The sequence below is a fragment of the Ceratotherium simum genome, chromosome 19 (genome assembly GCF_057802395.1).
Source record: "Ceratotherium simum simum isolate JZ-2026a chromosome 19, ASM5780239v1, whole genome shotgun sequence".
Taxonomy (NCBI): domain Eukaryota; kingdom Metazoa; phylum Chordata; class Mammalia; order Perissodactyla; family Rhinocerotidae; genus Ceratotherium; species Ceratotherium simum.
This window is the reverse complement of record NC_141918.1, coordinates 38,789,583-38,810,448: the sequence shown is the minus strand read 5'-3', so window position 1 is coordinate 38,810,448 and position 20,866 is coordinate 38,789,583. Positions and strand designations below refer to the sequence as shown.

The following is a 20,866-nucleotide window of genomic DNA, read 5'->3' as shown; positions in this document are numbered from 1 at the left end:
TTCATTGGGCTGATTTTTAATAACTGTTGAATAACTCATACAAAGAAGGAGCAGCCACTTAAAAGCCAGCCTTCTAGAACTTGATGCTTCTGAAAAACCGCCAGACGTGGAAGCAGCAGGGAAAAAGGCTCCAAACAACAGCAATAACAATAATTATAAAATAATAACAACGATAAAAATAAAATCCCCTGAGCACTCAGAGGTAAATAAATATTTGAGAAGAGCCAAAGAAAGACCCCAAATTATGCCTTTCCAGTGTGATTTCATCTTTCATTATGCCACGCAGAAAGCATTTTGTTTTTTTTCAAAGATTTTATTTATTTAATTTTTTCCCCCCAAAGCCCCAGTAGATAGTTGTATGTCATAGCTGCACATCCTTCTAGTTGCTGTATGTGGGACTCGGCCTCAGGATGGACGGAGAAGTGGTGCCTCAATGCGCACTGGGGATCTGAACCCGGGCCACCAGCATTGCAGCGCGTGCACTTAACCACCAAGCCACAGGGCCGGCCCGAAAGCATTTTGTTGATTGATCCCATTTCCATCCTTAGGCCTCAGGGAAGGAATGCAGAGAACAAGAATGTCCAATAACCCACTTTTGCATTTCGACCACCAAGATCCCAGGCTAACATAAAATTTTGATTTGATAATTATGTAGCACAAACAAATTGCAGACCAGAAACTGAACTTTGTGTTTTTAGCTTCTGTTCCTCTAGGCTGGGATCTTGGTTTTGAAACTCAAAAGCTGATTATTTAATATTTTCCTTCTTTGCATTCTGTGGAATCATCCGTTCTCTGAGGCATGAAGATGAGATTCTGGGTACGAGGAACTTGAACGGGGAATAATGGCCCCCCAGTTGATATTACCAAATATCCCACAAGAGAAATAATTATTGCCCTGGTGATGAGCAGTGTATCCATCTTTTGGCCAATTTCAAGGTTCAGTTGATATGCTGTGGGAGACCATGATCAGGCTTCTAGTGGGCCTGATAAGGCAGTAAGAGAAAATGACAGAGGTATGTGCTTGAGTAAGAATTTGCTTGCATGGCAAATTCTTAGGCATTGAATGTTGACATGGCCCCTCTCCAGCCTAATAGTATAAAAGGTCCTTGTTTGGGACTCCTTTTGACGACTGTAAAATTTCATTTCCCTGGAGTTATATGATGCTGATAGAGTACAACTGAGTTTGAGGATGTACATTTTATATTTTCAATAAATATAATTTCAGAACTCAAATATATTCGATCGTATCAAATCTATTCTGCTGCTAACCAATTGTAGAGTTTATTCAAATGAAGCAGGATTAGAATACGGGAACATTTTAGCTATTTCTCCTTTCACAATGCCACCTCACTGATTCAATCTATGAACCAGGCCATTGTTCCAGCATGTGATCTCTTTTTTTAAAAAATTATTTTATTGAGGTCATATTGGCTTATAACATTGTGTAAACTTCAGGTGTACATTATTCTATATCACTTTCTGTATAGACTGCATTGTGTTCACCACCAATAGTCTAGTTTTTGTCTGTCACTGTACATATCTGATCTCTTACTTGAAAATTTGATCCCATGAGAAAGTTGATTTATTGTAGGGGATTTTACAGGAGTTTCAGTCTTATATGTTAGGATAAAAATTTAACACATTTACCTAAAATGTTGTTAAAAGAATTTTGGAGGAACTTGTTTGGTCTGAATTCTTGTCACATATTTAGAGGATCCTATTCTAACTTGAGATAAATTTGGAGGCTTGTAAGTCCTGTACTATCAAATCCTAGTGCAGAATATTTTAAAAATTATTATTTTTCGAATCTGTAATATGTGCACATGGTACAAAATTCAGACATTACAAATGGGTAGTCAGTGAAGAATAAATCTTTCTTTTTCTCTCGTGAGGAGACAACCACAGTTGCCTGTAAACTTGACCCCCTCATCCATAGGGGCTTACTATACAGACAATCCTTGTTTTGCAAGGTAGTGCAGAATGGTAAAAATGACTGTGCAAGCTGAAACTGTACAAAGTGATCTTAATAATGAGTGGGAAAAATTATGATTGTTCCTTGCAATCTTCTTCTCATCCTACAACTGATTTCAGAGAGACTATCTTTTCTCTGCCTTGGCAAACTGCATACTCCTTTCTAAGTTTGGATCAGGCTCCAATATACCATGCTTTGCATTTTCAATGTCATGAAACATCTCCAAGAGGTCCTTTAATGTGAAGTTTTTTTTTGCCAACGTTACTTCCTCTGGAACATCTTCCTTTTCAATACAACTACTTTCCTCATTTACGTCAATAAATTTACCTTCACTAAGTTCCTCTTGCTGCATATCTAGAATCTGTTTAATGGTAGCAGTATCAACATTCTCGTGATCAGTTATTTCTTCTATAAGTCCATTCAAATTTTTTTCCTGTTGAGGTATAATTGACATATTGTATTAGTTTTAGGTGTACAACATAATGATTTGATATATGTATATATTATGGAATGATTAAAACAATAAGTTTAGTTAATGTCCATCACCACACATAGTTACAAATTTTTTTTCCTCATGGTGAGAAATTTTAAGATCTACTCTCTTAGCAACTTTCAATTATACAATGCAGTATTGTTAGCTATAGTCACCATGCTGTGCATTACATCCCCAGGACTTATTTATCTTATAACTGGAAGTTTGTATCTTTTGACCACCTTCACCCATGTCCCCCCCCCCAAGCCCACCAATCTTGGCAACCACCAATCTGTTCTTTGTATCTATGAGTTTGAGATTTTTTTAGATTCCACATATAAGTGATATCATACAGTATTTGTCTTTCCTTGTGTGACTTATTTCACTCAACATAATGTTCTCAAGTTCCATCCATGTTATTGAAAATGGCAATTTTTAATTGCCATTTTTATGGGTGAATAATATTCCATTGTCATGTGCCACATAATGATGTTTTGGTCAACGATGAACTGCATATATGACTACGGTCCCTTAAGGTTAGTACCATATAGCCTATGTGTGTAGTAGGTTATACCATCTAGGTTTATGTAAGTGTACTCTGTGATGTTCGCACAATGACAAAATCACTTAACGTGTTTCTCAGAATGTACTCCTGTTGTTAAGCAATGCATGACTGTATTACCTTTTCTTTATCCATTCATCCGTTGATGGACACTTAGGTAGTTTCCATGTCTTGGCTATTGTAAATAATGTTGCAATAAACATAGAGGAGCAGATATGGTTTCAAGTTAGTGTTTTTATTTCCTTTGGATAAATACCCGGAAGTGGGATTGCTAGATCATATGGTAGTTCTATTTTTAATTTTTTGAGTGACTTCCATACTGTTTCCCGCAGTGGCTGCACAAATTTATATTCCCACCAATGGTGCACAAGGATTCCCTTTTCTCCACATCCTTACCAACACCTGTTATTTCTTGTTTTTTTTGATAATAGCCTTTGTGATAGGTGTGAAGTGATATCTCATTGTGGTTTGGATTTGCATTTCACTGACGGTTAGTGATGTTGAGCATATTTTCATGTACTTGTATTATTGCCGTTTTAACAGGTGTGAGGTGATATATCATTGTGGTTTTGATTTGCATTTCATTGATAATTAGTGATTTTGAGCACATTTTCATGAATCTGTTGACCATTTGTATGTCTTAGTTGGAAAAATGTCTATTCAGTTTCTCTGCCCATTTTTTAATCGGATTGTTTGTTTTTTTGCTATTGAGTTATATGAGTTCTTTATATATTATGGATATTAACCATATATAACTTTTTAGTTTGATGTAGTCCCACTCATTTGTTTATGCTTTTGTTGCTTTTGCTTTTGGTATCAAATCCTCCACTTACATTTGATTCAAATTTCACTTCTAGTTTTATCACTTTTCATTTCTTTGCTGCATTTTTATCATTGTTGGCCACTTCCCTATTTCAATATCCATTTTTCTAATGTTATTTTGTAAAATGTGTTGTGGATTTACCACTGGGAGACAAGGAGGCAACACAACTACACACTTCGTTGTCTGTGCGAGAACTGAAAAACAGATGTTCAGAAAGTGACCAATTACTGACAGACTTTGAAAGGAGAGACGTGACTGGCTCTGATCTTGATGTGCATCTATTACTTATATCTGATTTGTGGGCTGCAGAGATAGTGGAGAGGTTTGTACTTAATGCAATTACTCACAGTTAATATATTGTGGTAAGTGAAATTTGAACGATGTTGTTTGGGGATGGGTATTATTTAACTAAACTGTGGTAACTGAAAATTTCTGCATTTCAGAACCATGCAAACAATGACTGCCTACACAGTGACAGATTGTATTCTTCAAAAGTGGTGCAACAATCTCTCCCCTCCTCCATGTTCTTCTAGAACCTTGCCATTCCCACATCAAGAAGTGGGGTCTACTTCCCCTCTCCTTGAATCTGAATAGTTTTGTGACTATCTGGTAACCAATGAAATGTGACAAAAGTAACTGCATGATTTCTAAGGCTGAATCATAAAGACAATACAGCTTAACCCTGGGACACTTTCACCAAAGCTTTAAGCCACCATGTAAGTAATCCAATTGCCTAGAGACCATCATGCTGTGAAGAAATCCAAACGAGCCCATGTGGAGAAATCATGTGGAGAAGAAATGTGAACAGATTGATCCAATATTACATTATTGGACTTTTAGGTAGTTTCCAATCTTTTGCTGATATAAATAATTTTGCCACAAATATCTTTGAACACCCCATTTTTCATGAATGGTTAAATTCCAAAAACCAGACTAAGCACAAAATCTTGAAATTGGAAGAATATTTCTTTTACATATCCCACTAATAAAGTTAGATCAAGTGAGATAAAAGAACGTACTTAGGTTTTCAAGGAAGTACTAAGTGGTCCATTGTGTTAGCGAAATAAAAGCTACAAATATTATTTCTGCTAATGAGGGAAAAGGCAATGGTAGCACAGTGAAGATAAATTTTATTGGGGTGAGAAAATCCCTTAGGCAAGGTAGTTTATGCTCTGCTTTAAGAGTGTATTTGATAGAAAGATGGCCGTATTCCTCTGACCAGGAAATCAGATAGCTGTGTATTCTTTTAGCTACATTCTTTAAAATGTAGAAAATGAACAAACAGCAAGTCAACAGTGGGGAATTTTTTCAAGAAAATGGTTTTAGGGGTCAATTCTGGAGTCAGTACCATTCATCTTCATGTTGTATACCAGCTTTCTCAACATTTACCAAAAGGTATTCAGCTCAAAACAAAACCTCATGCATGTGTTTCTCACAATGAGAGCCTTATGCCATTAAGTAAAGGTTGAGTTACATTAGCATAATTCATTTAAGAAGACAAGGAAATTTATTTGATACTTTAGATTGTCATAAGAAATAACACCAGCACAGAAATATCTGGCCTTAAAGAGTTAACCCTCAGCAATTTAAAAAGTAGGTCTTCAGAATGACTCACTTCTGCACCTTGCAGATCTCAAATTCTTTGTTTTAGGCTTCAGCTTAACTTTATCTTGATGCTAGGCTAATTGAAATTTGTACAGTATTTCCTTTTCCAGACAGCTACACTTGTACATATCTTAGGCCTCTATGGTGGTTAGTTTCAGCTCTCTGTCTCAATAGACCTGATAAGGCAATATTTTAGTTAATATGTAGTGAAGTTCTGAAAGCACTCTAACAAACTTCCTTGTCTTTAACTCACCCACAGAGTTAGTATTACTTTCAGCTTTATTTGCTTTTTAATCTTAAAATATGTATTTGGTTTCAAAGGGTTCTGTTTGTACTCTCTGCTGCATCGTTTGTTTTAGGCGCTTCTACTGTTCCGATAATTCTTTATTGTAATAGTACTACTGTTTGCTAAGGCATGGATGATCAAAACCCGATTTCCTGCGTTGCTGAACCAGCCTCAAAGAAATGAAGTGGTGGATGATCCACTGAAGTGTTCCGGTTTCAGACTGTGCACGTGTCACATGCTTGCTGAAATGCAATTTGTGTTTTCTACTTTACTTAATTTCCACGTGAAGCGCTCTTCTAAGACCTAACCCTTAGTCAGTGGGTGCCTCTGTTTATGGGAGTAAAAGGAAGCTAAGTTATGAAATAGCTGTCATGTGAATGTTACAAGCTATCTGGGATTCAGAAGTCTAAACTAAAAGGTCTAAATATCACTTTAAAAGGCAAAGACATTCTAACACTTCAAAACAAAAACAAAAAATCCACCAGCCACTCTTTCAACCGAAGTCATGAAACCCAAAGAATTCGTATAGCAAAATGGAGGAAATTAGAAGAACTGTCATCTAAAAATCCACCATTGGTGAAGTGATGAAGAACGTTTACTGGCTTATTCTGAAACTTGTCAGTTTTGCAACTCTTGGCTGCATATGGATTTCTGTGGTACAATGTACAGTTTTAAACAGCTGCCTAAAATCATGTGTAACAAACCTGGTAAGTTTTACTGGTCTAATGTTTGTCTTTGCCAGAACTAGAACATGTAGAATTCAGCTTGTTATAAATGATTGAATTATTTTCTCTTTATGAGAAGTTTTTTCATGAGAAATAGTAGCAGATAAGAAAGATTCTTCTTCCAAAATAAGTTAGAAGCATTTATAATTACGAAGATAGGGCAGAGCTATTTTATTTTTTTAAGATCTGCTCATAGATTTTTTTGGGGGGGAGGCCATGGGATTTGGGTAAAGGAGGCTTAAGTGGAATCAATTTTGCACTCTTTAAGAAATATCAATTCAAACTCATTTATTACAAAATCATTTATACTTGTCTTGAAGTATGAAATAGATTCAGCCACAGGGCAATGCCTGCTAGTTGCAGACAGCGGTACTATTTTTATTGTGAATGGAGGATTGTATTGGGAGGTGGATGACCCAAGGGAGCAGATGCAGGTGCCATATAATCAACATTTTATTTTAAAAGCAAGAGCAGTTTGTAAATTCCTTTATTTCTATCTGTGCATTTGTAATTTTTTCAGTAATGAATTTTTTGACATGGAAATTTATATTTTCCTTCTCATTTCTGGGTGTCATCCTTCCCATATGTATTGTTTTGTATCTTTTCAGTCGTTGTAACTTAGTTGTGCTTAAAACAGTCACTGAATCAACTTTAAAAACCAAATACATTCTAGCCAGGGAAAGGCACAGTCTTCTAAATACCAAGTAATAGTGTAATAGCTTATGTGTGACACTACTTATAGTCATACTTTTTAAGATAATAGAAGTACCAAATACAGTACTCATTATTATTCTAAAGTATTGGAGAAGTCTGTAGCAGATTAAAAAAGAAATTTACTTGTGATACACTCTTTTGGTTTAATTTAAATTATGGTTTAAAACACTACTTAGGCTTACTATGAATAGTGGCACTTTTTAAAGAAGTTTGGTATTTTACATAAATCTTTTCTGAAGACTTCATTGCCATTAATGTAGAATTGTAGGCTTTAGGTTTTTACAGTTGTGATCCAAGCTTAAAAATGGAAGAATGGGACTATTAAATGTTTTTTTCATTAAAAAATTTAAAAATGTTCTCTGATTCTAACAAGAATACATCTTCGTTGTAGAATATTTATAAGATAGAGAAGAAATAGAGAAGAATAAAGGGGAAAACCTTTTAATTCCACCACTATTAGACTCTGATTGTATTTTCCCTTCAAACATGTGTAAAATTTCACACAGTTGTGCACCCAGCTTTTTCATTTAACATTATATTGTGATTTTTTTTTTTTTTTTTTTTGTGAGGAGGATCAGCCCTGAGCTAAGATCCCCACCAATCTTCCTCTTTTTTTTATTTGCTGAGGAAGACTGGCCCTGGGCTAACATTCGTGCCCATCTTCCTCCACTTTATATGGGACGCCACCCCAGCATGGCCCAGCGGTGCATCAGTGCACAACTGGGATCCCAACCCAGGCGACTGCAGCGGACCGTGTGTGCTGAACCACTACGCCATGGGACCGGCCCCACCCCGAAGTTTTTATGGAAACAGGATCTTTAATATGTTTAGAATATTCCATCATAGGAATGTAAGACCATGATGTGTTTGTTAATTTCCCCTCTATCAAAACGGATGCTATTTGTTTCCATTCTTGTAGTCTCCATTTTATTTTATTTTAGTTTTGAGTTCAGATTAGTTTCATCTTATCTTCTTGTGTTGGCTCCTTGAGTTCAGGGGTTGGCAGTAGGAGTAGACAGTTTGTTTCTTTGTTGAGTTGCCTTCCGTTCACCACCTACAGAGAAAGGCACAGCTGATGTGGAGACGACTGCAATTGACACGGTCTGCCAATCCGACCAGTGACTGTAATAATGTTTTCCATCTGGGCCTCCCACATGGGGCTGGAGGGACAAAAGCCAGGTGAACGAACAATGAACGTAGCCATAGATCAGGAAAAAGGATATGTAAAGTGCTCAAGTTTATTATGCTGTTTGAATTTTTTTTCTGCACCATCCTTTTTAGCCTGGACATTGGCTGTGAAGGTCCTCTTTGATTTCACTGAGTGGTTCTTGATATTGAGGCATCTTTGCTTTTTAAAAAGAAACACAGAAGAGTCTTGTACAAAGGAATGTTAGAATTGCTGTCCAAAAATGCACAAATCATAGTTCTATGCCTGAGCAAGGGTATTTTATGTTAATTGAGGGATCTGTATTATGAGTTGAGTGTAATAACTGACTTAATATTTTTGAATTATATATGCCATGTGCTGCAGAGAACACAAAAGAATTAATGTTGTTCAGAACACTAGCATTGTGAGATCTTTTATGAAAAAGAAACAGAAGAGATTCATGGTCAAAAAATTTGTGGAAATGCTTTTTGCCATACCCTCTTTTTGTAGATCCATAGGGCACCATAGCATTTTATTGGCTTTGTTTAATCACAATTTTCTGATATTTTTGGCAACAAAACCCTTTTGGAGCAACAAATCCCAACAACTGGGGAACTAGTGTTGAGAAGTGCTCTGTTGGAAGTATCAATTCAATGAAAGACTATTATTTTTATTTTTCATTTTTTTGTGAGGAAGATCAGCCCTGAGCTAACATCCATGCTAATCCTCCTTTTTTTTTTTTTTTTTTGCTGAGGAAGACTGGCTCTGAGCTGACATCTATTGCCAATCCTCCTCCTTTTTTTCCCCAAAGCCCCGGTAGATAGTTGTATGTCATAGTTGCACATCCTTCTAGTTACTATATGTGGGACGAGGCCTCAGCATGGCCAGAGAAGCGGCGCGTTGGTGCGTGCCCGGGATCCGAACCCGGGCTGCCAGTAGTGGAGTGCGTGCACTTAACCGCTAAGCCACGGGGCCGGCCCTCAATAAAAAATTATTAGAAACAATAGAGTTCAGAAGGTTGTCCTGTTAAAAAATATATACAAACATCAGTACTTTTCTTGTATACCAATATGTAACTTTGTAACAAGATAATGGAACAAAACCATAATCCAAAAGTTTCATAAAATATCCAGAAATTAGGACAGTTTGTATTGGTGTAGGAATAGACAGGCCAGTAAGACAGAATACAGCCCCCAAATAAAAGTATGTACATAAAGGAGTGTGGAATATGATGAAGATGACAATTCAAATCAAAGCGGGGCTACCCATTCAGAATGAAAAATAACTCCTTCCTTCAGTAGGTGAATGGATAAATAAACTGTGGTACATCCAGACAATGGAATATTATTCAGACCTAAAAAGAGATGAGCTATTAAGCTATGAAAAGACATGGAAGAACCCCTAATGCATATTGCTAAGTGAAAGAAGCCAGTCTGAAAAGGCTACAAATTGTATGATTCCGACTATATGACACTGTGGAAAAGGCAAAACTATGGAGACAATGAAAAGATCAGTGTTTGACAGGGATGGGGCTGCGGGTGGGGAGATGAATAGGTAGAGCATGGAGGATTGTTAGAGCAGTGAAAATATTCCGTATGATGTTATAATGATGGATATATGTCATTATACCTTTGTCCAAACCCATAGAATGTACACCACCAAGAGTGAACCCTAACTTAAACTGTGGACTTTGGGTGATTATGATGTGTTGGTGTAGGTTCACCTTTAGTAAAAAATGTACTATTCTGGTGAGTGATGTTGATAATGGGGGAGGCTGTGCACATGTGGGGCAGGGGGTATATGGGAAATCTCTGCACCTTTGCTGTAAACCTAAAACTGCTCTAAAAAAATAAAGTCTTAAAAAATAGTTTAAAACAAAGGATTAAAAAAACCCAACTCCCTACATCACTACTGGATTCAAATAAATTCCAGGAGGTATTTAAAAAAAAGGTGTGATTTAAATACAAACAGACAAATAGCAAAAACAAAACAAGGCTTTGCCCCATAAAAATATTAGAATAAATTAGGGGTGAATATTTCTATAATCTTGGAGTGGGAATGTCTTAAGAAGCCTGATTCGAAAATCCATAGTCCTTAAAAGAAATTATTAATAAATTTGACTGCCTAGAAACTTAATCTATAAGACAATAAACAGAATACAATAAAAACAAAGCCAAAAAATGGAAAAAAGTATTACATATGATAAATAAAATTTTATGAACCCGTATATATATAAAAGTATTTAAAATAAGTAAAAAATAAGAAATATAAATGGCTAAAAAAGCATGTGGTAGATGTTCAACCTCACAGCAACCATAGAGTTGCACAATAAAAATGAATTATCAATTTTTCTTCTATCAGATGGGCAAAGATAAAGACATCATAGTTGGCAAAGTTTGGATAAGCTGGCGCTTTCATATACTTCTGGTTAGGATGTAAATTGATAGATTTCTAGAAAAAACTGGGTTAATAAAAATCAAAATTAAAAGGGAAACCTTTAACCCTGCACATCAAGAAATTTATCTGAAGAGATTATTGCATAGCTAACTAAAATATGTCTGCAAAAGGCTGTTTATAGCAAGTTTGCACTAATATTAATAATAGATTTCTAAGTGCCTGGCACTGTGCTCTAAAAATTAATACATTATTTAATGGAATCCTCACAGAACCTCATGAACTAAATATTATCCTACAGATGCCTCGGAAGAGAATACCAAGTTTAGACAGCACAGGTAACTTTTAAAATATTACATAGGGAGCAAGTGTCATCTGTGGGATTCAAATGCAGATCATTCTGCTCTGTTTCATTTATTAGGGGAGGAAGTAAAGAATGAAATTAGTTCCTGCTGTGGTGGGCAGGATAGAAAAGCTTGTGCCAAGAAGTAGGTGTTGGGTTAAGAGGATTTAAGATCCGGAACTGAGATTGTGTGTTTTAAGGAGATAATTGAAGCAGATAGAGCTAAAGTAAACCAGTGAGGATCCTAACTCTAAAGTTAGGAACGTGAATTTGGTGTAGATTACAGGAGGCAGCTGTGCTTTGGTTAGGAGCACAGGCTCTGCAGGCAAACCACTCCCTCCCCCCCCACCCCCCCCACCCCCCACTTCAAATCCTAACTCTTGGGCAATTTACTAAACCTCCCTGTGTCTCAGTTGTACAATGGAATTAATAATGATGCCTCCAACAGGGTTGTTGAGATGTTGAATGATATTTAGTGTAAAACACCTTGCAGAGTGCCTGGAACCTAGGAAACACTCACTAAGGAGGAGGAGGATAGAGAATGAATGGGGATTAGGGAAGAGTGTTGACAAAATCTACTGCATCAGAACCCCATGAGACCTGACTCATGAGGCTACCTTGCCCAAGACCACTTGATGGGCACTCCATTCAGCCTATTAAATTTAATCTTGAGAGCTGCCAACAGAAGGACTCAATACTGTTACAATGTGACTTTATGGTCATCAAGAAACATTTCTGTTGACTTATTGTTTAAAATGGAACACAAAAAACTACTCAGCTTTTATGAGCTAACATAGATTTTTTGAAGGGATAGGAAAAAATTCAATTGCAAATTCTCTATCTTACACTTGATTGTGTATGATTGTGGTTCAATCATATAAAGAGAATCAAAGCTTCATTTTGAACAAAATCATGGAAACAATGTACTATGAAGCACATCGTTGCACAATTAATCTAAAAATACAGTTCTTACTCTCTAAGTACTTATTATCTAAAAATAAAAACATATTAAGCATCCTTCTCCTTTCTCTACAAATATGAGTGATTAGGGAATGGAGTTTAGAAGAATCTTCACACATCAAATGAGAGGAAAAAAGGGCAACATTTGTTTTTTGGTTCATGTGTCTGATTATTTGTTGAGTAAAGCCCCACAATGCTAAGCCACTGGATGATGCTTCCAAGAGACAGAACTTCTGGAGCACTCCTAGGCAGTAGAACATCTTGAATTCATGGATTTATTCCTTTAGTATATATTTATTGAACATCTTTTTTGTGTGTGAGGAAGATCAGCCCTGAGCTAACATCCATGCCAATCCTCCTCTTTTTGCTGAGGAAGACTGGCCCTGGGCTAACATCCATGCCCATCTTCCTCCACTTTATATGGGACGCCACCACATCATGGCCTGACAAGCGGTGCGTCGTGCGCACCTGGATCCCAGCCCGGGCTGCCAACAGCGGAGCGCGCACACTTAACCGCTGTGCCGTGGGGCCGGCCCCTATTGAACATTTTTATTATCCATTAGACACTGTTCTAGGTGCCAGGATAGAGTGAAGAGAAAAATGGATGGTGCTTACAGAGAAAGGAGAGAGAGTGCTCAATGAGTTTAGTGATGAACATCTTTTCTTTTCCCTCTGAAAATCACGGGCTGTTCAGAATCCCGTAACAGATGCTTAAACCACCTCCTGAGCCCCTTTTGGATTTTCTCTCATCTCCTGGAACATATCTTGCTTGTAGTGCTGGGTCAGCCAAGGACAGATGGCATGCCCCTTGCTGGATTAATCACCTCTGTAATTCAATGGTTCAAATTCAGCAACTTTTAGGGGGAGGTTCTGAGCAGTACCAATTAGATTACTGGAAATATTCACTTAGTTTTCCTTTACTCATAATTCTAAGTCAATCAGTGAGGCAGGTTGATGATTAGATCGTATCTATGTAACACTGTTCAGGTTCATACCTGATTACCATAGCCCCAGTATTGCCATCCTTCGTAAACTTTTCTGTTTGTGAAGGACTCCACTCAAATAATGACCTGGGAAAGGATGAGCAATTTATAGATTTTTTTCCCTCAGTTCCCATTTCTTTTCTTTTCCCCCAGCACCAAAAATTCTTAAAATTTGTGAAAATTAAGAAATAAACAGTAATCTGATGTTTTACTATATGTAAAATTCTGCATTTGCATTTTTTTCTCTATTCTTAATAAGACTGCTTTAAAAAAAGAAAAGTCTGGGGGTGGATCCGGTGGGAAGTGGTTAAGTTTTTGCATGCTGCTTTGGTGGCCCGGGGTTGGCCAATTTGGATCCTGGGCACGGACCTACTCAGCCCTCATCAAGCCATGCTGAGGCAGCATCCCACATAGAAGAGCTACAACTCTACAACTATGATACACAAATATGTACTGGGGCTTTGGAGAGAAAAAAGAAAAAAGAGGAAGATTGGCAACAGATGTTAGCACAGGGCCAATCTTCCTCAAAAAAAAAAAGAAAGAAAGAAAGAAAGAAAAATCTGAATAATTGGTCTCTAATCTAGGAGTCCTTTGACTTGATTTAATACCGTGTGAGAATCTCTCCATTGTCCTTAACCACTTTTTATAGCCACACTCCCACTCCCACCTTTATCATTTCTGCAGAATTCTTGGACATTACATCTTATAATTTGCACTGGCATTATGTCTGATTTCATGACTGACTTAATGACTTTAAAGCATTTGGTTTCACTTTACAGTTAAAAACACTGAAGAGGCGACACTATTCCAGGAAGCTTTTTAAAAACAGGTGTGGCAGTTATGCTGAACATAGTGTTGGTAGCTGGTGTTTATTACCTCCTTCTTCATTTCAGGGCAGACAGCTTGACACGGGCACACCATATAATCTGAGTGAACCGGTGAGTAATCGCTTCTACTGTTAAGAACTTTCCAGTGTTTGCATTGATACAAAAGGGATAGTAGTCAGATTTTTATTACAAGAAGACTAATTCCTAAGTAAAATCTCATTTACTTGTCCCTGCTGGAGGAAGGTCAATTGAAAATCATGAAAAATATGAATTATAGAATATTCAAAAATGAAGTCAGGGCAAGCGTGTTGAAAGAGCACAGGACTGATCCAAGTCCATGATTTTGATTCTACATAGCTGTGTGGCTTTGGGCACATTAATTAATATTTCTGAGACTTAGTTTCATTATGTGTTGTCTGAAAGGGTTGGATTAGATTATCTCTAATGTTTCTTCTAACAATTACATTAAGGTTTTATTACTTTTCTGCACCTGTATCCATTTATTCAACAAATGTTCAGTGACTCAAAGTATGAACCAGGCACTGTGCCAGGTAATAGAGACTTAAGAATGAATAAAATAGGGTCTCCGTTTTAGAGGACTCTCAATCTTGTAGGAGAGACAGACACAGACATAAAACCATGGCCAGACAGCATCGTGAGAGCCAGAATAGTGGTGTGTGTCAGGGGCAAAGAGAATACACAAGAGGAAAAGCACCTCACTTGCCTGCACGGCTTTTGAACTAAAACTAGAAAGATGAAGAGTTTTCTAGAAGAACTAGAGGCAAAAGGATTCACCAGGAACCTTTGTGCCAAGACACAAAGATTTGAGGTAGCCCAACTTGCTCAGGAAAGTAAAAGTATTTCAGCTTGCTTGGAAAACAGAGTACGTGTGTGGAGGATGGGGAGGTAGAAGGCAAAGTTGGCAAGTTAGGCGGGCCCGCATTGTGGGGAGCTCTGTATACCATGTTGGTAATTTGGTTTCAATTACACACAGAGTTTTAGGTAAGAGAAAAGTGTCGTTAGATTTTGTCTTAAAAAGATCACTCCTAATGTGGAAACAAGAGCGGTCCCTCGTGAAGCTGTTGGCAAGTGGTGGTGGGCACAGAGGAAAAGCAGGGGCAGCGAGTGAGTGAGGAACCCGGGTGGATTTCAGTTAAGGAAGAGGTGAGTCAATAGGATGTGGTGATGGATTGTCCATGGGAGGTGAGTGGGATGAGAGAAGAAGATGCCCTGGGTCTTGGCTCCGGTAACTCAGAAGATTGAAGCATATTAATGGAAGACACAGGAGAAAGAGCAAATTGGAGGGTAGAAAGTGAGGAACTTAATGTTTCACATGTGAATTCGAGGTGCTTGTGGGGACTTAAACGGAGATGTCTAATGAGCAATTGGAAATCTGGGTCTGCAGCTCAGGAAGGAGCCTCAGCTGAAATTCAAATTTGGGGGCTATTGACATCTAGGGTGGCTGAAGCTGAGATGGTGGCTGAGCGCACTCTTGGAGAACTTGAAGGGAAGTGAGAAGGGAAAAAGCTGAGAATAGGACACAAATACAAAAGGGGTGGGAGAGGAAAAAAGAGACGGAAAAGAAGGAATTGAGAAGAAGGGGTAGGGGTTCCAGGTGTCGTCATGGCCTGTGGAATCACAGGCACAGACAAATCAAGTGAGGGAAGGAGAAATGGGTGGAATCTGCCCAATAGGAGGCCAGGGCAGCTTTGAGAGAAGGCTCAGGGCAGCTGTGGAGTGAAAGCCGGCTAGTGGGCAGCAGATTTCCCAACTGTCCACCTACTTAGGTTTTGATATGCTGCCTTCCGATGCAGTCCCTGGCTTTGAGCTTTGCTTGTCGCGTGAGGATTCCCCATGGATGCACGATACGCTCGATGCCAGGCTGTCCTGGACCTTACCTGCTGCCATACACCCAGTGGACAGTGTGCCCCCTGAAGGTCGGGGTCTCTGGGTTCTAGGCCTGCCCACCCCAGGCTGAACTCCACTCAGCAACCCCGCCGCCCTGCAGTGAACCATGCCAGGCCCTGCTCTGTGGGTACATATGACAGCTCTGCTGAGAATCCCAAAGGTCCTGATCCCTCTAAGGCCACAGACTCCTGGTAGATTTCTATTTCTAAAACATTTTTTGTGATTATGTTGTGCTTTCAGGTGACAAGAAAAAGTCACACTTCTTCAGTCACCATTGTCTCTTCTCGTCTCTTGCAGTGCATCCAAGGATGTCATTTATGGAACTCTGTAGATCAGGAAAGCTGTGCTTTCAAGTGTGTAAGTATTAATTATGTTTCTGTTTTGATACTAATGTTTCCCTCAAGAGAAAAGTTGTCTAAGAGGATTTCCATTTGAATTTCCATTGGCTTTCAATTAATTGGCTTGACTCTAAAGGAAAAGCGTGATAGACTGAGTAATACATAGTTATGGAAAAAAAATTGAGATCAACATTATTAATGCAACTGGAGACCAAGGGAGGTCAATGCAAACCATGGAACCCAGGGATGCCCAATGGCTCTGAACTATAAAGGCCTTTTAACAGAATGTTAGGTATTTGTTAAATTTCTTAGTCCTGCACTTCTCAAATTTTAACATGCAGTTATCTGGGGGTCTTGTTAAAATGCAGATTCTGATTCAGTAGGTCTTGGGTAGGACCTGGGCTTCTGCACTTGTCACAAGCTCCCAGGTGATGCGATGCTGGTGGTCTCCAAACCACACTTTGCATAGCAGAGCCCTAGATCATGTTCCAAGTTTCTCTAATCCAGAGGTCACAAACACCTAGGTTTAACCCACTTTATGTAGGAAATACTTCCCCCAATACTTTATTTTTCATTTTTAAATTATCTCGGCTTTGCCACTTAATGTGTGACCTAGTTAAGGTACCTAACCCTTTGGTACTTTACTTTCCTCATAATAAATTAGGATAATAATTGTCTCCCTCCTAAGAATGTGCCTGATACACTGGAATTACTCCGATCTCATGGATAAGAATTTTGTAATTTAAAAGTGGGCTACTTTGTTCAGGTTGTTCAAGTCAGAGATGAAATCAGTAAAGATCATGGTAACTTTGGGTAATATTTTCTATTAATGACTCAAATTATAGTGTTGAGATTTAAATAAGGACATTAACCTCTTCTCATAGCTTTTCTTGTATAGTGTGTCCTCACAGATCTCTATCATGGGAGTTCCTTACGCCCACTCTCTTGTTTGTAACTCTGTGCTTCATAGAATGGACGTTACCAAAATGTGGAGCAGATGCTATCTGGACTTTCAAACTATTATGCACACTAAAAACACTTTACCTCTCCTTGGTAGCACTCCTTACAAAGTGCAATTTAAATCATCATTTGTCTAGTTACGTGTTTAATATCTTTTGCTCTGACATGTCAGCTCCTCAGGGCAGGATGCTCTCTGTCCTGTTCACACTGTGTCCCCTGCACTGAACACAATGAGGGGCACATAGCAGATGCTCAGACGACACTTGCTGGCTGAATGAATGGGAAGTGACTTTTGTTGCTGGAAACAGTCCAGGATGCAGAGTGGACGCTGGAGCGGCCAGTGAGGGCGGGGGAACCGGCTGGCCTTTCCTAGCCAGAGCTATTGGTGGTTTTCATTTCAGGTTCTGTCTCCCCTGGGCATCTGCCAGCACCCCTTCATTCTCTCGTCTGGTCCATCATGGGTTACCTCTTAGTTGACTGAGATTTTCTAGTGGATGTCATGCTCCCCCGTTTTTCCAGTGCGGAAAACAATGTAATTTTTTACGGCTGTTTGTACAGTGGCCTTCCTGGACAGGAGGCCCAGTGCTGGGCTCCCTGGCTTTTCATTGGTGTTATTGGTTGTTTGTCAACTGGTGGGACAAGAAATTAATTTGGAAGAAATATATAGCTAAATGTCATTAAAATTATTTACAACTTTAAAGATTTTAAGTAATTTTACTCTCCTTTTTTTTTCTATGCAGAATGATACCTATGCAGCCATTTGTGAGGTGAGTTGACAATCACTTACAAAAAAGATGTCACCAACCCCCATGCCTTTAGCTCTTGTATTAAAAAGCTGTTTAGGAATGAAGAGACCTGAGTCATTCTCAGTGCACAGACACATTCTTCCTGGGAGTCCTATGACTCTAGAATATCCTAGGATATTCCTAGGATAACTTATCTCGGCTGATTTCATTTTCTTCCCCATAAAGCACGTACTCTCTCATTAAATACAACGCATTAAAACAGAACACTTTAGTTGCAATCTACTTCTTTATTCAACAAACTCCTTTGACAACATTTTGAAACAATTTTTTTTTTCCCTGCCATGATAAAAGGGACTTCATGCTAACTCTGGCCACCGGGGTCTCTTCTCACTTCTCGCCACCTGGTCCACTCCCCTGTGCCTGATCTTCTCTCCTTCAGAAAGACCTTAGGATTTCCGTCTTTTCCTACTCAGTCTTCTTCAACTAAACTCACCTGTCTTGGATTCCACGCCCTTCAGAATTCATTTTAGGTTATTTGACAGTAGGTATTTATGATGAAGCTACGTTATTTCTCAGTTTCAAATCTATGTTGTATTCTATCTAAATGTCCTTGAAACCAGAGAGCAGAACTATCTTATCTTGCCTGAGGAAGGAGTACAAATTATCATCCGTTAGTAAAATAGAAAAATTCCCTTTTAATAGAGGATAAAAATAAAAACCAAAAAATTAAATTGAAATATTTTCTCAATAGTCTGTGATTACTTTGTACCTGACTGAGTTTTCCTTGGGAGTGGATGGTGGTGGGGGTTGGCTAAGAAGAAATAAAACAGAGGGGAAAAGTTGCCGCATATGTAAATAGGCAAAGATCTTTCCTGATTGAGATTAAAAAATAAAACACAACTGCCTGAGAAAGCTTTTATGTCATTAGAGCAAAATTAGCCAAAAAAAATCTCTTCTTTGCTATTTATACTTTACTATTTCACACTTTAAAATATTACACTTTAAATAACATAGAACTAAACAGTAATACATGCTTTGTAGACACAGAGATAGATACATAGATATTTTTAACTCAGCTGCCTGCACCTTTAAGAAATCAAACTCTTCAACAATTAATGCTTCAACCTAGGAAGCTTGGAATTTTTGCACATGTTCCTTGGAGAAAATAGTCTTGGAAGTGATAGCTAAACAAAATATAACTTAGAAAATGACATCAGCAAGTGAGAGGGCTTATCCCTGATAATTTAAAACACAAATTAGATTATACTGTTCCTAAAAACTTTTTTATGGCTTTTCATTGCCTTTTGAGAAAAATTACAAACTACCAACATTTGCTGGCTCCTCTGCCTCATCTTGCCCCCCTCCCTTGTTCTCTGTGCCGGCTACACTGGCCTTTTCCTCTTTGAGTATACGAGGGGCATTCCTGACTCAAGGCTTTGGTCTTGCCCAGAGTTTGCAAGCCCAGCTCCTTCTAATCACTCGGGTCTTGTCTTGAGGGTCCTCTCTGCGTGGTTCTTCCTGATCACTCTAACTAAAGTAAGTCTTCTTCCTGCCTAGTTATGCCTTATGCCTTTGGCTTGTTTTATTTTCTTCATAGCACTTTTCATTATCTGAATGTATTTTATTTTTAAAATTTGTTACTCTGTTATTGTTCATTCCCTTCTAAGGGAATATAAATTCCATGAAGGCAGCAAACTTACCTGTCTTGCTAATGGCCATATCCTTAGAGCCTAAAACAGTGTTTCGTGCATAAAAGGTATCAATAAATACTTTTTGAATGACTGAATGATTTTTTAGGAAACGAAGCCACGATTCATATGGAGAGGCTGCACTAGGGACATTCCAGGAGGGTGGTGGGGTATGTCCTCCTTGTGTTACAGGAGTGGGAAAAGGCACTGAAAGCATATGTGCCAGTCTGGGAAACACAAGCGTGGAGCCAGAGGGACAATGATAAAGATGCTCTTACTACTATGGACAAAATGGGATTATGGATGCGAACAGAGACAGCAGGGTGATGTAGCCCCAGGAAGGATAAACTTGGCTTCTGCAGTGGGAATGGCAGCTCAATTGCCTGGAATATGCTGTATAAATGCCCCATTCAGGGGCTTGGGGTCCAGAGTCTGTGAATTCCTTAAATCCAACCACCTTTAGATTCTCTCTAGGCAACTCAAGCTTGAGAAACATTGTATAACTTCATTTGAAGTCCAATATTAGATTGGAAAGAGAGAGAGAGAGGCAGACAGATAGAGAGGAAAGGAAAACCTAGTCGATAGCTTTGCCTCCACTTGAGATAACATTTAAACTCCTTAGAGTACAAACTTCCAGTTATAAGATTAATGAGTTCAGAGGATCTAATGCACAGCATGGTGATTATAGCTAATGATATACATTATATACTTGAATGTTGCTAAAAGAGTTGATCTTAAATGTTCTCACCACAAAAAAGAAATGCTAATTATGTGATGTATGAAAGTGTTAGTCAGCTAATGCTAGAGTGGAAATCATTTTGCAATGTATAAATGTATCAAATCAACATGTACAACTTAAACTTACACAATATTTTATGTCAATTGTATCTCAATAAAGCTGAAAAAAAATACAAGCCTCACAAAAGTAAATAAAACACTTAAACTACTAGATAGATCAGAATTTTATTATCTATGTTCCCCTGAAAAAATGCAGGACAAATAAGCCCACAATTTCCCCAATAGTCAGGACTAGCTATATTTTCAAGTAAACATTATTCCATCTCCTTTCTTCTTTCTCAGTTTTCTTTCTTGAAAAACAAATCACACGTTACATGATAATTTTGCCGCCACTTGGTATATTTATTCTCTCCAGTTAATGAGCGTATTGAATGTATTTTACTGAGACCTGCAAAGAAGATGTGAAAAGTATACTAAACCCTTAAGTTAAATAATCCTGAGCCCAAAATGAGGTATTTAAATTAATCCTTAACTAAGCAAACCTGGGCTTATCGGGCTCCACTTCCTTTGAGTGCACAGATCAAACATTAGCCAGTATTTGCAAACAACAGCCCTTCTCTACCTGGGATGTTGCGGGCAAATGCATTGTGTTGTGGTTTCCACTATTCTTATGAG

The 20,866-nt window shown here is 38.2% G+C and overlaps 1 protein-coding gene across 2 annotated transcripts in view; it reads left to right on the top strand.

Annotated features, from left to right (window-relative positions):
* The first annotated feature begins 6,304 nt into the window (after window positions 1–6,304).
* The window catches only part of ROS1 (ROS proto-oncogene 1, receptor tyrosine kinase), a 111,439-nt gene continuing 96,877 nt past the window's right edge, over window positions 6,305–20,866 (top strand). For both annotated transcript variants that reach the window (XM_014781190.2, XM_087443754.1), the window contains exons 1-4: window positions 6,305–6,427; window positions 13,880–13,924; window positions 16,019–16,078; window positions 17,760–17,786. In XM_014781190.2, coding sequence (XP_014636676.2) covers window positions 6,305–6,427; window positions 13,880–13,924; window positions 16,019–16,078; window positions 17,760–17,786 — 255 coding nt within the window. The remainder of the gene's footprint in view (window positions 6,428–13,879; window positions 13,925–16,018; window positions 16,079–17,759; window positions 17,787–20,866) is intronic.